General features: G+C 47.5%; 1 protein-coding gene and 1 long non-coding RNA gene across 2 annotated transcripts in view; one reads left to right on the forward strand and one right to left on the reverse strand.

The window, feature by feature from the left end:
• PSD3 (pleckstrin and Sec7 domain containing 3) overlaps positions 1-4,294 on the reverse strand; it is a 112,342-nt gene extending 108,048 nt beyond the window's left edge. The window contains exon 1 of the mRNA XM_039567278.1: positions 4,205-4,294. Coding sequence (XP_039423212.1) covers positions 4,205-4,225 — 21 coding nt within the window. The 5' untranslated portion in view covers positions 4,226-4,294. The remainder of the gene's footprint in view (positions 1-4,204) is intronic.
• The window catches only part of LOC120411515, a 45,168-nt gene that overhangs the window by 17,864 nt on the left and 14,364 nt on the right, over positions 1-12,940 (forward strand). The window lies entirely within an intron of this gene.

A 12,940-nucleotide genomic window follows, 5' to 3' on the forward strand; every position in this document is an offset into this window, starting at 1 on the left:
ACCTCTTCTCTTTTCCTCATTATGTCACAGCAAGTCCACAGACAAGACAGCTGATGACAACCAGAACTTGCTGGTACTACAATTTGTTTTCTCTTGAGAAAAGGGCTTCCCTGGCAAGCATTCTTCTGTTAGCACTGACATGCAGACATATCCCAGGCCTAAGTGCATCTTGCCATCACACTTGGCATTCATTCAACCTGGGAGATGCAGTTATTACTCAAATGACACTTCCCATTTGAAAACTGTTGTAAAAAAATAATGAGTACACTTTGGAGGTAAGCCACCTCTTCCACTGTGCCATTTCATGCCAAGAAGAGAAAGCAAGCCCCATTCATCGCTTCTGCAAAAAAGGGAGGCTTGTATTATGTAATCTGTGCCATTTAGGTTGTTTTCTTACTGCTCCTAAACTACTGCATCACAGTTTCAAGACGAGGGCCTCTTTTCAATCACAGAAATATAGAATATGCTGAGTTGGAAGGGACCCATCATGATCATCAAGTCCAGCTCCTGGTCCTGTGCAAGACAGTCTGCTCACCAGGCAGCATAAAGTTGCTGCAGCTATGACATGATGTTCTCAGCAAGCGTGACAGTGACCTGTGCACTTCTGCCCTGGCAGGCCAGCCTCAGAAGCTAGCTCCAGCCTGGTTTCCTTTGGCTTAGTCCAATAGTTGCAACACTGAAAACCTTTTCATGCAGTTAGCAAAGGGAGCCACAGCAAATGCCACACAGTTCCCACAGCCAGCACTGGTGGCTGAAGTACTCAGTAGAGGTGGAAATGCAGTGCTCATGCTCTGATGGACAGCTTGATCCCTGACGGACAGCCTGATCCGGTGCCCAAACAGGTTTTTTTACTTACAGCATCCAGGAAGTACAGTCAATTCAGAAGCCATTCAAGCTTCAAGGGCTAGATAATACCCGAGCTCCTCTGACTCCTGATTCAACCCCATAGCAACCAAGCCCGCACCCAGAGGGCTAGCTCTCACCCCACCCTGCTTTTAAGCACCATCCACAACCTGCCTTGCTCATCTCTGTAATGTAGAGAATAAATGTTTGGATGCATTAGCATCACAGGAGTCTTTGGTCTCAAACAGGAGCTGGCAAAACAGCAAGAAACATATCAGAGCAAGAAGGAGCTGCACTCAGAGAAAGTACCTGGAAACATACTGCAGAAGGATACTTCAAACAGTGCCATTCCTGGGAGGAGTGGAACACTTATATCCCGAATGAAAGTGTCAGGCAGACACTTTGAGCTGGTCTCAAACAGCTTTTTCATCTGACAGAAGAAAATAATTTCTAACACACACACACATCCCCCTGCCTCCCGATTCCATATCACTGTAAACAGAAAAATAAGGACTGGAAATAGTCTCTGTGATCATGGGGTTTGGAGGGCATGAATCCATTTAGAAAGATATTCAAAAGTTTAAGACACAAACTGCACACGACCTAAATTTATTCATCTGCAGACCCACTTTGCTGTATGGTGACTGTCCAGAGAAGCTCCCTATCACACATCCCCCTTCTCAGCCAACCTTCCAGAGGGAAGGATCCACACACAATTTTACAATCCACCAGGATGCAATGAACCACCCAGGTCCAGGTCACAGAGCAGGTCTGGGTGGGATGGGCAGATCATGAAATCCCTGCTCCACCAGAAGCCAGCTCTCCATCACGGACCATTTGCAAGGAAATGTCCCTTCAAGGACAGGGGGTGGCACATGTCCCTGCTGAGCCCAGGGACTTTTCTTCCACCTTTTCTGGGTGAGCTCAGCAATACTCAAACCAAACAACTCTAACGGCTGCTGCATCCTGGGGATCCTCAGCACTTGCAACGCAGAGCTGATCTGAAGCAGGATACTCTGGATGGTGACTGACTGCCCCAATCTTTGAGTTTTGGCAGCAGTTCACAGGTTTGCCCAGCCTCAGCTGAAGCACAGCAGCTTGGCAGATGGCTCCCCAGTACCCTGGGGACCCATCCACCTAATCTTACTCTGCAGACACTACCCCCTCCCTCCCTTTCTTGGGCTCCCTTCACTAGGCCACTACATTGTGCTACCTCTAAATTATCTTTAAATCAGCACCCAGCAGTACCCCAGCCTCCTGCTCTCTCTTAAGACCCCTGCAAGCAAACAAAGCTTCTCCAAAGAGAAACAGATGCCTCAGAGAAACACATGCCTGAGAAAAATCACTCCAGCTCCCAGGTCTGCCACCTGTCTCTTCATGAAGCAGGAATTGTTTCAAGCAATCAGCTATTGTGCACGCGCAAAGACAGTTTATCAGCCACGGCCAAAGCACCCTTACTTTGCACTGGTGCCCTTGTGTGGTGTACAACTTGGGCTGCCTCAATGCTGAATCTTCCAGAACTCGCCTTAGAACACACACCCGTGTAGACAAGTGCCTCCAGAGATGTTCTGTGGCACTCCCACAGAGAGCCTGCTTCTTCAGCCCACAGGAATCAAACCCCTAATCTTATATCAAAGCTGCAAAATCAATTACCAGACTTCCCTGGTGTGATGGGCAAGAATAGAAAGGACCATGTTGGTGTGGAGGCAGAGAGGGGAAGTACTCTGAAAAACATTCATGTCCTTCAGCTATGCAACTTGACAACAGTAAAGAAAGATTTGCTGAAAAAAAAAGCCGCTAGCATGTTCATTAGGATCCTCAATGCTCTTTTCCTTCTCACTTTGATGGCACAGAGATCAAATTGAAAACTGGAAATACTAAACAGTAAATCAAACAGTCCGCTTAAGCATGAATAGCACAACAGAACTACTTTCACACAGGTCAGTTGTGCCAGGATTTTCTGTGTGGATTAAGAAGTCCTGATTTTTTTTGTTGTTTCAAGTTTTGAAAACACCAGCATGTACGTTTCTTGGAATTTCTTTTAACATCACCACTACCACAAAGGATGTTCTTACACTCCCCAATGAACCAAGGCTGCAATTGAATGGGAGCATTTGCACAGGGTCTCCTACACGGTTAACCTCACCTCTCTCCCATCAAAAGCATGCCCCAAAACTCTGTCTGTGTAAATCAACAGAGCTAGGACAGATTCACTGAGAGCGTTAAACTGGTAACATCTGCTAAAACACATCAACTAAGGACATGACTGATGAAAAAGCATTTGGAGTAGAAAGGGGCTTCTTTCTAGTAGCTAAATGAGAAAGGCTTGGATGACTCTCAGCAGTCTACTACAATTGCTTCAAACACTGGGTGTGCAACCTCCAGTTTCATTACAAATACTGCATTTTACTTTCTCTCTGTGTTAATGACACTATGCACAGACAGAATTAAAGTGTGACTGAAGCTACAAAACTAATAGTACTTGTAGTTGCCTATTACACACCCAAATCACTTCAATAACACATACGTGCGGCTTCGCCTGACAATATACTAACTGGACCCTGTGGGAGCCAGGTAATTGCTGTTTATAGCATGGAAATACTCATCTATATGGGAGTTAGCAACTTCAGTGGGTTTGTGTGAAGTTCAGACTCATTACAACTGCATGTTTATGCTCCCATTAAGAAATGTAGCTCCAGTTCCCAGGAACAAGGATGAAGATAGCACCTCAACTGCACAGGAGCATGCTTGTGTAGTTTAATATTCTACAGTTTTGCACTTTTGGTGAAATCATCTCAACTCCACTCCTGCCCTGAAATCGCAATGCTACTACTCAGCCAAAGGCTGACTTTTCTGATAACGTCTTGTTTAATTCAAGAATTTGGCTAGATCAAGAGAGTTTGTCAGTGCAGCAACAGAGCTGATGTGTTACACACACAAGTTACTTGGAGACACAAGCAAAACCAACTGCACGACATGCAAGCTGGGGGTCCCAGCCCTGAGGTGCGTGTCCCAGTGCAGCTTCACTAGTGCAGTTGGTGTCTCTCGGGATCTAGCAGTAATGAGCACAGAAGTGGGCTCCGAGCTTTTTCCCCTTATGGCACTGTGAAAAGGATCCCAAAAAAAAAAAAAAAAAAAGGAAAAATAAATTAAGAGAGAAAAAGAAAAACAATAAAAGGGAAGAGGGAAACGGATAAGGGAAGAAGGAAAAGAAAAAGGGTAAGAAAAAGGAAATAGAAAGAAAAAAAATAAAGAGGAAAAAAAGGAAAAAGGAAGAAGAAAAAATGTAAAAGTAAATGGGAAGAAGTGCCCCCGGCTGAGCGCAATCCCCGCACCCGCACGGGCACACGCCGCCCCTTACCGCACCGCCGGCTCCCTCCATCTCCCATCGCCGGCCGCGGCGGATCGCAGCCGCCCTCCCGCCGGGCCGCGCCGAGCCGAGCCGGGCTGTGCCGAGCCGGGCCGGGCTGTGCCGAGCCGGGCCGGGCCGTGGTGCCCCCCGGCCCGCAGCGGAGCCGGGCAGCGCGGCGGCCCCAGCGCGGTGGGCGCGGAGCGGCGCGGGCCGGGCGGCGGGGCCGGGCCGGGCCCGGCGGGGCGGGGCGGCGGCCTGGGAGGGGAGGGCAGGGGCGATGGGGGCGGGGGTGGGCGCGATGGAGGGGAGGGGAAGGGAGCAGAGTGCACCACGTGCTCCTCGAAAAGATTTAAAAAAAAAAAAGAATTATTTCAGGATTAGCAAAGCAGTAGAGTGAAAAGCAGAACGCAGACCGCGTGCCCGCAGCAGTGGCGCTGGGCAGGAGCACGTCCAAAGCCCGCGGGGGCTGGGACATGCCGTACTCTGCTCCTAAATCCCCTCAGTGCGGCTCGCAGTTGCTAGGGGGAAAAAAAAAAAAAAGAAGAACAAAAAAAGAAACAGCAGAAGCCTTTGCCAGCCCTGGGGCTTTCTCTTTCAGTCCGACTTCAAAAAGCAGAAGAGCGCAGATGTCTTCGGAGTAACCCCATCTGAACACTCGGAACTGATTTTCCACTTTTGTTTTTTTCACAGTTCGCTGGAAGCTCTCTTGCGTCGTGAGGTTTTAGAGCACTCAGCCACATCATTAGAATTTCTCTAACTAGGACCTCTGCGCATTCTTCTTTGAAATAAAAATGAGGTTTCCCTGTCAAAAGCTGTGCTTTGGAAAATACCCCCCAAATCTCATTAGCCCATTAGAGGAGTTAACTGCACAAGTAGCTGGCAGACTGCATAAAGGATGCCAGTTTCTGTAGGTTCAGTATATTTGTGTTTTGTTCAGCAGCAGCTGAAAACTTCTTTGGTTTTAACCCATCAAAATTGAGGATAGGCTTTCTGGAACAATCTCCGAGGACCAGGAGTCACTGAACACACTGTATGTTTACTTCATCCTGAGCATGGGTAAAAACAGCTATGTGTTAGGTAGGAAAGGTTGTTTTCTAATGCCGTGCTCTTCTGAAAGGCTTTGGACAGTGCTGGCGGTAGAAACGCGTCCCATGAAGTCACTGACGTAAGTGTACCACACCCAGACAAAGCAGCACCTCTGTGGCTGAGGGGACAGTGTAGCCCTGCCTTATTCCCCACTGGCCTCACAGCTCAGTGCCAGAGCCACGCTCCCTGCCAGCCGTGGGCAATCTCAGCCTTTCTACAGCCCCATGGCAAAAAACAAATCCATTTCTGGCAGGATAAAAGTAAGTCCAGGCATAATGTGTGAAGCACCCTGGCCTGAAGCTTTCCGTGTTTGGCAATAAGACAGGAGTAGCAGCACCATCTCTGGACGCTTCCAACTTGTCTGGGAGCTCATTCAGCAGCACCTCCTCATGCTCTTCCCAACAGGGCTGTGGCATGCAGAGTCCACACTGCTTCTCCTAACCTGAACCTACTCTTTCTCACCACTTCCATCTCCACACTTACCCAAGCAGTAATGCTCCTGCTTTACACCCACATCACCCAGCAGCAGGCTACACCACCTCCGTCATGTGGGTGCCTCAGTGGTGTACACTGTATTTCAGAAGACATTCTGCTCTTTCCCTACAACTTCCCCTCTCCCCATCCTAAGCCTTTCTCCTACTCCCCAGCACCACAGGCTGTCTTTATCCATCCCAGGAGCAGCACAGGATCTGCCCCCTGCCCTGCTCAGCAGCACTCCAATCCAGTTGTTTCTGTCCTCTGAGAACAGGTGGGTGAAAACCTGTCTTTCCATCCTGTGAAAGAGCTGGCACAGGTCCCAAAGAGGTCCCAGTGATGCAGCTCTTCCGTGCCCATCGTCTGTGGCCGGATTGCCAGGCAGGGCTGGATGATGTGCTGAAGGGCTTCACCCCTCTCCCCCAGCCACAGCTGTGATGCCAAACATGTCTCGGCCCCGCCAGGGTTTTGTCCCATCTGTCAGGCAACCTTGAGGTCCCGGGAGCCGGTGTGGGGGCACAGGCTGCAGATTCCCCATCTGTGCCACATCTGAGCTGGCTAATGCAGCGGAAAAAGAAACCACCCAGCGCCTGGGTCTCCAAGGAGTTGATGCACTCTGCCTGCCTCTTCCCTGACAGGCTGAGGTCATGCGACTGCAGGCCAGGGGCAGCTGGGAGCAAAAGCAGGATGGGAGTGGGGGGCTGGTGATGTCCCTTGCAAGGCACATCCCCCTGCCCTGGGCACCTAGGTGGAGGATGCAGCCACTGCACTCCAGTTCGGAGCTTTTTCCCCCTTATTTGTGTTCAGAAAAATTTGACCTTTTCTCTCTCATCCAGGCATCTGGCCTGAGTTACCCAGACATTTAGGCTGCCAGGAATATGCTCTGTGCTGAAAGACTGGGAAAGGAGAGCATTTGCCAGTCTGGGGCAGGGTGATCCTGCTATATGGGCATCTAGCTGTTGGTTAGCTTCACTGCAAGGAAAGTGATGGGGTCCTGACACTGGCACAAACTGGCGTTTCTACACACTGATCATTGTTTTCTGCAGAAGGGTCATATTAAATCCTAAAACATTTCTGTGAATGGAAAATCATGCAAATGTGGTGGGTTTAGTACATTTGTGAAGGAAATCTGTATTTTTAGTCCAAAGGCTTGATATAAGTTTCCAGGTAAAAAAATCTAAAAGTCACCAAAAGCTGACACAAAACCTGGCAGCTTGACAGTAGTTATGAGCTACATATCACAGTTAGAGAGCACTCTTAATCACTTAAGAATTTAGTTTTGAGCGTACAGAATGTGTTTTTACACAACCCAAATAGAAATAAAAAAAATCCAAAAACCCACACAGGCATTCAGCCAGTGTGAAGATGGCAAACAGTCAAGTCCAGCCTGTGCAGTGGCTAAGCTGCCCTGAATTCCCCAGCCATGGGCAGTGATAGGGAGCAGGGAGCCAACACTGGGCAGGTGACATGCCTGTGCATGGGTGCTGGGCTGAGGTTGAGCAGGGCATGGGAAATGGGAGACAGTCTCAGAAGCTGATGGCTGCGGCAGATAGAAGTGTGAAAGCACCATGAGGGACAGCTGGATCTCACTCAGCTTGGGTAAGGGGGATTTGTGTGAGAAGTGGCCAAACTGCAAAGGCAGTTGCTGGGGTTATTTTGGGGAGCGGAGCTTGCAAGGCCAACAGTGCTCTAGTAATGCTAAACTGAGATTGCCCAGGTAACAGTATTGAAAATACCAAGTTTGGGTATGCCCAGTAGCAAAATTGGTACCCAGGGCAAAAAAGTAGTTGTGGTGGACTACTTGTTTGCAAAGAGCCTTGAGCAGAAAACAGGAGATCAATAAACAGGAAAATGGGTAAGACAGGCAGTGTCAAGGACTGCCAAGGTATGCTTGTCAAGCAAGCCCACACTTGACCACCAGAGTGGGAACAGGACAGCAAACCAAACCTGGTTTTCTGACTCTAACAGATGGGTCAAACCTGCTTCTGGTCACAATACAGGCTCATAGGGTGCTTTCTCTCATCAACAGGGCAGCACACAGTTGGATGCATGGATTGAGAATTGCCGTGTCAGTGCCTGCTCCAGCCAGATGGCACCAATCTCTTCCCACCACTTTCTAAGACAACTTAATTGTCTGGTTTAAAAATTCACAGCTGAAAATACCCTACCTCACTACCCCACCACATAATGAAAAAAAAATAAGAAGGAAAACCAAAAAAGGAGTGTATCAAAATCAGTGTTCTGCAAAGAGTAACCAATGCATAAATTCTGTAATTTTTTGCCCATAAAGTTCTTGTCTTGCTCATTATGCTCCTCTCACAGGGAAGTAGTACAGGAAACTCACTTCCAAATAATCTTTCCTTATTCAAAAGGCAGAAAACCACAAGTAAACAATCATTCAGGTACTCACAGAAAATTTCTCAGGACATTGCATTTCAATTCAAAGAGACTGTCTTTTGTCTTGAGGGAGAAGAAGGCTAGCGATATAAAAAAATAATAATATCATTTAAAAAACCTAACCAGAAACACCACTATCTACAGATGGAAAGACTGAGTTAATCATTTATTGGATTTTCCTGTGTGTGTCTGGGTTTTCTGGACACAGCTGGGAAAACATTTTTTTTTCTTGTTTTACTCAGAAAAACATAGTCACCATCACAACCATTTTTTTCTGAATTAAGGGTGGAAAAGAAGCTGCAACAGCACAAGGGGAACAACAAACTTGGAGGTGAGGCGCAGACTAATAAAAACTGGGCATGTATAAAGATGGTAACCTTCCTATTATTTCTTAAAAACAGTCAGGTATAAATCCTTGTACTGAGTCTCAGGGTGACAGCCACAGCATGGAATTGGCCAGTGAGCACACTGGCTAGTTAGCCAGCTTCACTGCGAGAAGGCGCATACTGCAAGCCACGCCAGTATCACAATTCTTCACTTGGCTTTTTCCTCACAGGTTTTCAAGTTTGTTTGGCCTTATACCCAGAGCTCTGGGAAACTTCCCTCTTATGGATTAACTAACTCTTGTCCTGCTCCTTCCCTCATGGACAATTCTCTAGTCTTGCTATGCCCAGGAAAAAATCCTGAGGTATCACTCCCTCCTCCATCTGATATGTTCAATGGGAGGGAAGGAAATGACCAACATTCCCTGTCTGGGGAGCCCTGTAACTGGCCAGAATAGACCATTTGATGGGAAATCGCAAACATTTGTTATTCCATCCATCAGAGTATGGGGATCTCCAATTTTATATTTATTTCTAAAACCAGGGACTTCACAGCACCTCCCCTGCTGAGTCTTTAGAAATCTCCTTATTAGCCCAGGTCAAACACAGAAGAACACAGAAAATCCTGCTGAATATCCCTGCTTTGGAAGGTTCTTGGTTACCTCATGGTCTCAGCTGTCACCTCCTCTCTTATTCTTAACCCTTGCTTTTCCCCATGTCTCTCAATACTGTCTCTTTGGCCTTCTCTTTAGAAAGGGCTGCAGGGTCCTGAAATCAGCCCATCTGTAGTGGGTGCAACCTTCTGAGCAGGCTGCCATCCCCTCCCCAACAACCAACCACAGCTCCTGCATGTTCCTGAGGAACTGATGAGCCCACAGTAGAGACAGGTCATTAAATCTCTTCCTTGCCAATTCCCTCCAAAAGTGGCAGCCCAATGCAGCAATCATGGTGTAACCTAGGGACCCTACTAAAAGTTTGCCAGAGTGAAGACCATGAGGAAGGGTCCCAGCCAGACTGATGTTGGCCATGTTCTTCCCAAGCATCTCCAAAAGTGACAGAGAAATAGTCAGCTGTTCCTGGGCTACCAAGTCCTGCTCCTGCTACTTCCCAGCACTAAGGGTACAACCTGGCCTTCTCTCTGGATGGGGGAAAGCCCTCCATCCTGCTCATGACAGGCAAGCAGGAGGCCAGGTCTAGGAGTTCAGGATATTCCAGCAAGGGGAATGCCAGCAGCGGAGGCAGGGAAAAGGAAATTTCAGCCAGTTCCCAGGAGCTCAGTGTTGTTTCTCTGTCTGGATCTGTGCCACATTAGATCATTAGATGGAGGTTTCTAGGGATCAAATCTTTCCCTTCCCCCAATTTGCTGCATAAAGGGTAAAGAACAGAATCATGTTTTGGTGTATTTACAATGTCATCCATATGGCAAGAATAGATTTGGCCTTGGGAGAATATGAGGGAAGGGTTCTTTCATTGTGTCACAGTTTAAGACCAGATGGAAATTAAGCACCATGCAGCTGCTCATTCAACCTCCTCCCCTCTCCTCCCTCACCCCAGTGGAATGGGAAGGAGAACCAAAGTAAAACTTGTATGTTGAGATAAGAACAGTTTAATAGAGAAAATAAAGTAAAATAAAATAATAATGGTAAATAATAACAATGATAATTAAAAAAAAAAAAAGCAAGCCATGCACAGTGCAATTGCTCACCACCCACTGACTGAGCCAGACCTCCCCTTCCTGAAACCAGATCCTCCGCCCTTCCAGGTAACTCCCCCCAGTTCATATACCGGGCATGACGTTCGGTGGTGCGGAACATCCCTTTGGCCAGTTCGGGTCACCTGTCCCGGCCATGCTCCCTCCCAGTTTCCTTTGCACACCGCCTCCCTGGCAGAGCATGAGACAAGGGAAAAATAGTATTTGACTTGGGATAAACATGACTTAGCAAAAACCAAAACATCCGTGTGTTATCAACACCATTCTCACTCTGAATCAAAAAAACAGGTCTCTAACAGCTACTGAGGAGATTAACTCTGCCCCTAGCTTAACCGCCTTGTACTACAGAGTATGCATCACACCAGAATCATCAGCTCCACAAGTCAGTCTGGCATGCACATCTCCTCAGATCTTTCCCAATGGATACAGTGCCTAGCAGAAAAGCAAGGGGATAATGTAAGGAAAGAGAGACCTTTCTTTCTCAGGTTGAAGGAGCCAACCATATGCTCATCTGCTGCATCAGATTATCAAAGGCCATCTCAAAATAAGTGAAAAACCTGTGCCTAAGCATGGCTACTCTTAGGAGTCTTCCACTCAGGGCCCCATCTGCCCTAGACTCACTGATTCCTTCTACCGTCCCTACTTTGTGCCTGCATTTGATAACCAGATGGATTCATTAGCAAAGTAGTCCATCTAGACTATCAGCCACAAGAGAAAAGAATGTTTTGCATAAATATCAGCAGTGATGTTCAAAAGTGCACCCAAACACAAGGTGAGGAGATAGTGTATTTGAGCAGAAGAGAAATGCTCCAGGTGGTCTTTTACCCTCCTGAACAATATGTGTGATTCTACAGAGCATTATTCTTTCTACAGAAACCTTAGCTGGTCTCACAGAAATCTTTCTGGTCTTGACCTCCAAAAGGAGATGCCAAATACTGTAACTGTATGGTATGCTATCATCAAGAGAAGCATACATTTCAAGCCAAGATATGGTGGCTTTGTGGTTTTGGCTTCCTTAGACCCTCACATACTCCTGTTGAGTCTCCTCTACAGTTTTGCCTTTTTCATTAGGGTCTTCTTTATCCTGCTACAGATGGTTCAGAGGACTGAGACTGCACATCAGATACAAAGTCAGTGAGACACGAGGGGAAAAGAACATTTATTCAATGGCCTTTTTTTGGTAGGGTAGATAGCAGCTTTTTATAGGACTATCAGCACCTGGAAAACCCAAGTCAGAGAAGGACTGTTGCAGCTACAGTTGGGGGTTCCACTGACATGCAACAAGCAGGCTTCAGAGCTGGGCGAACATCAGGCACATCACCCCACTCTCCTCCCCAAAATGAGATAATTATGGCCTGTAACTTTGGCATGTTCATACAGCAGCCTCTGGCTGAAATGCTGCAGTCAAAACAGAAACAACATTGCTCTGAAGAAGAGTACTAGCAGGATTGCTTCCTCTGCTTAAACAAATCTGCAATGGGTGTCAACAGCAGAGAGCTGGAAATGGATGGGCACATCCACATCCCTCCCCAGCTCTGCCCAGGCAGTGAGCACCCATCAGTCGCAAACAGCAGGTGGAAAGTTAAATGGGGACAAGCCCATTTCACTGGGACAGAGTGAGCCTAGCCAGTGTGAACAGATCATTACTGCCTTTGGTCAGAACTGGTAGGTCTCAGCTGGCAGGTCTCTCAGCAGATTTTCTAAACAGAGGAAAACACCATTCCTTCCCACAGAGAACAGGAGCCAGAACTGAAAAAGACACAAGACAGAAGTATAGTGTGTCCAGCCAGAGTGTGACACCAGAGACAGCCACTCTTCTGGTGCAGCACCATGGTAACAGCCTGCTATGCAGTGGGCTGTATCACCAAGCATGGGGAATATGGTGTTTTCTTCTTCTGTGGCTGGTTTCTTGGGGCAGCTTGCCACACAAGGCTGCTGCACAGCCTACTGGGCTAATATCAGGCTGGAAGTGTCACATGAAGGGATGGAAAGACTTAAGAGAGCAACAGCCCCAAGGTGCCTGGGAGGACAGAGCAAGAAGGGAAGCTTTGCATCAAGAGGCAGGGAGCATATGCCTGGCATCACACACTGAAGATGTGGATAGAAAACTGGCTACCAGGGGAAGACTCCCGTCCTCTCTTCTCATGTAAATCTGCAATTTCTTGCTCTTTTCCAAAGTCAGACACCAGACCTCCTTTCAAACTTTTCACCTCTCTTTCTTCCCTCCCCAAAAATCAACATCAGCATGCATCTTCTAAATGTCCACTGTCTCCCATACCACCTAATTTCTTCACAACCAAACTCTATCTCTTACTCCTCACAGCCCTGGCTTCCCACAGCACCTAAACCCATATCCCTGCACTGGAGCTTTCAGTCCCCCTGCTCTCTGCTCTGTGGCACTGCTGCCCTATCGGCAAAGAGTCCCAGCCTCACTGCCATACATCCCAACACTCACGCTCCCTATCTCCTTAGCAATCATTTATCTTATTAATATTGTTCTTTTCCCAGCTAATTGTTAATTACCACCCTGCCCATGGCCTGGAGCCGATACTTCATCAATGAGATGGGGGCACAAACTTGACATTTCGTATTACTTGAAGCAGCAGGAAAGATGTAGGAAGTTCCTACCTGCCCCACTCTCATTTCTTCCTACCGTTTGGCCAAATGCCACATTTAACCAGGCTCACCCTTTGCAGACAGAATGCTCTAGCCAAGTAGCATAATTTTGCATTCGAATTTTTTTTCCACTTTTTT

Source organism: Corvus cornix, chromosome Z, assembly GCF_000738735.6.
Source record: "Corvus cornix cornix isolate S_Up_H32 chromosome Z, ASM73873v5, whole genome shotgun sequence".
Lineage (NCBI taxonomy): Eukaryota > Metazoa > Chordata > Aves > Passeriformes > Corvidae > Corvus > Corvus cornix.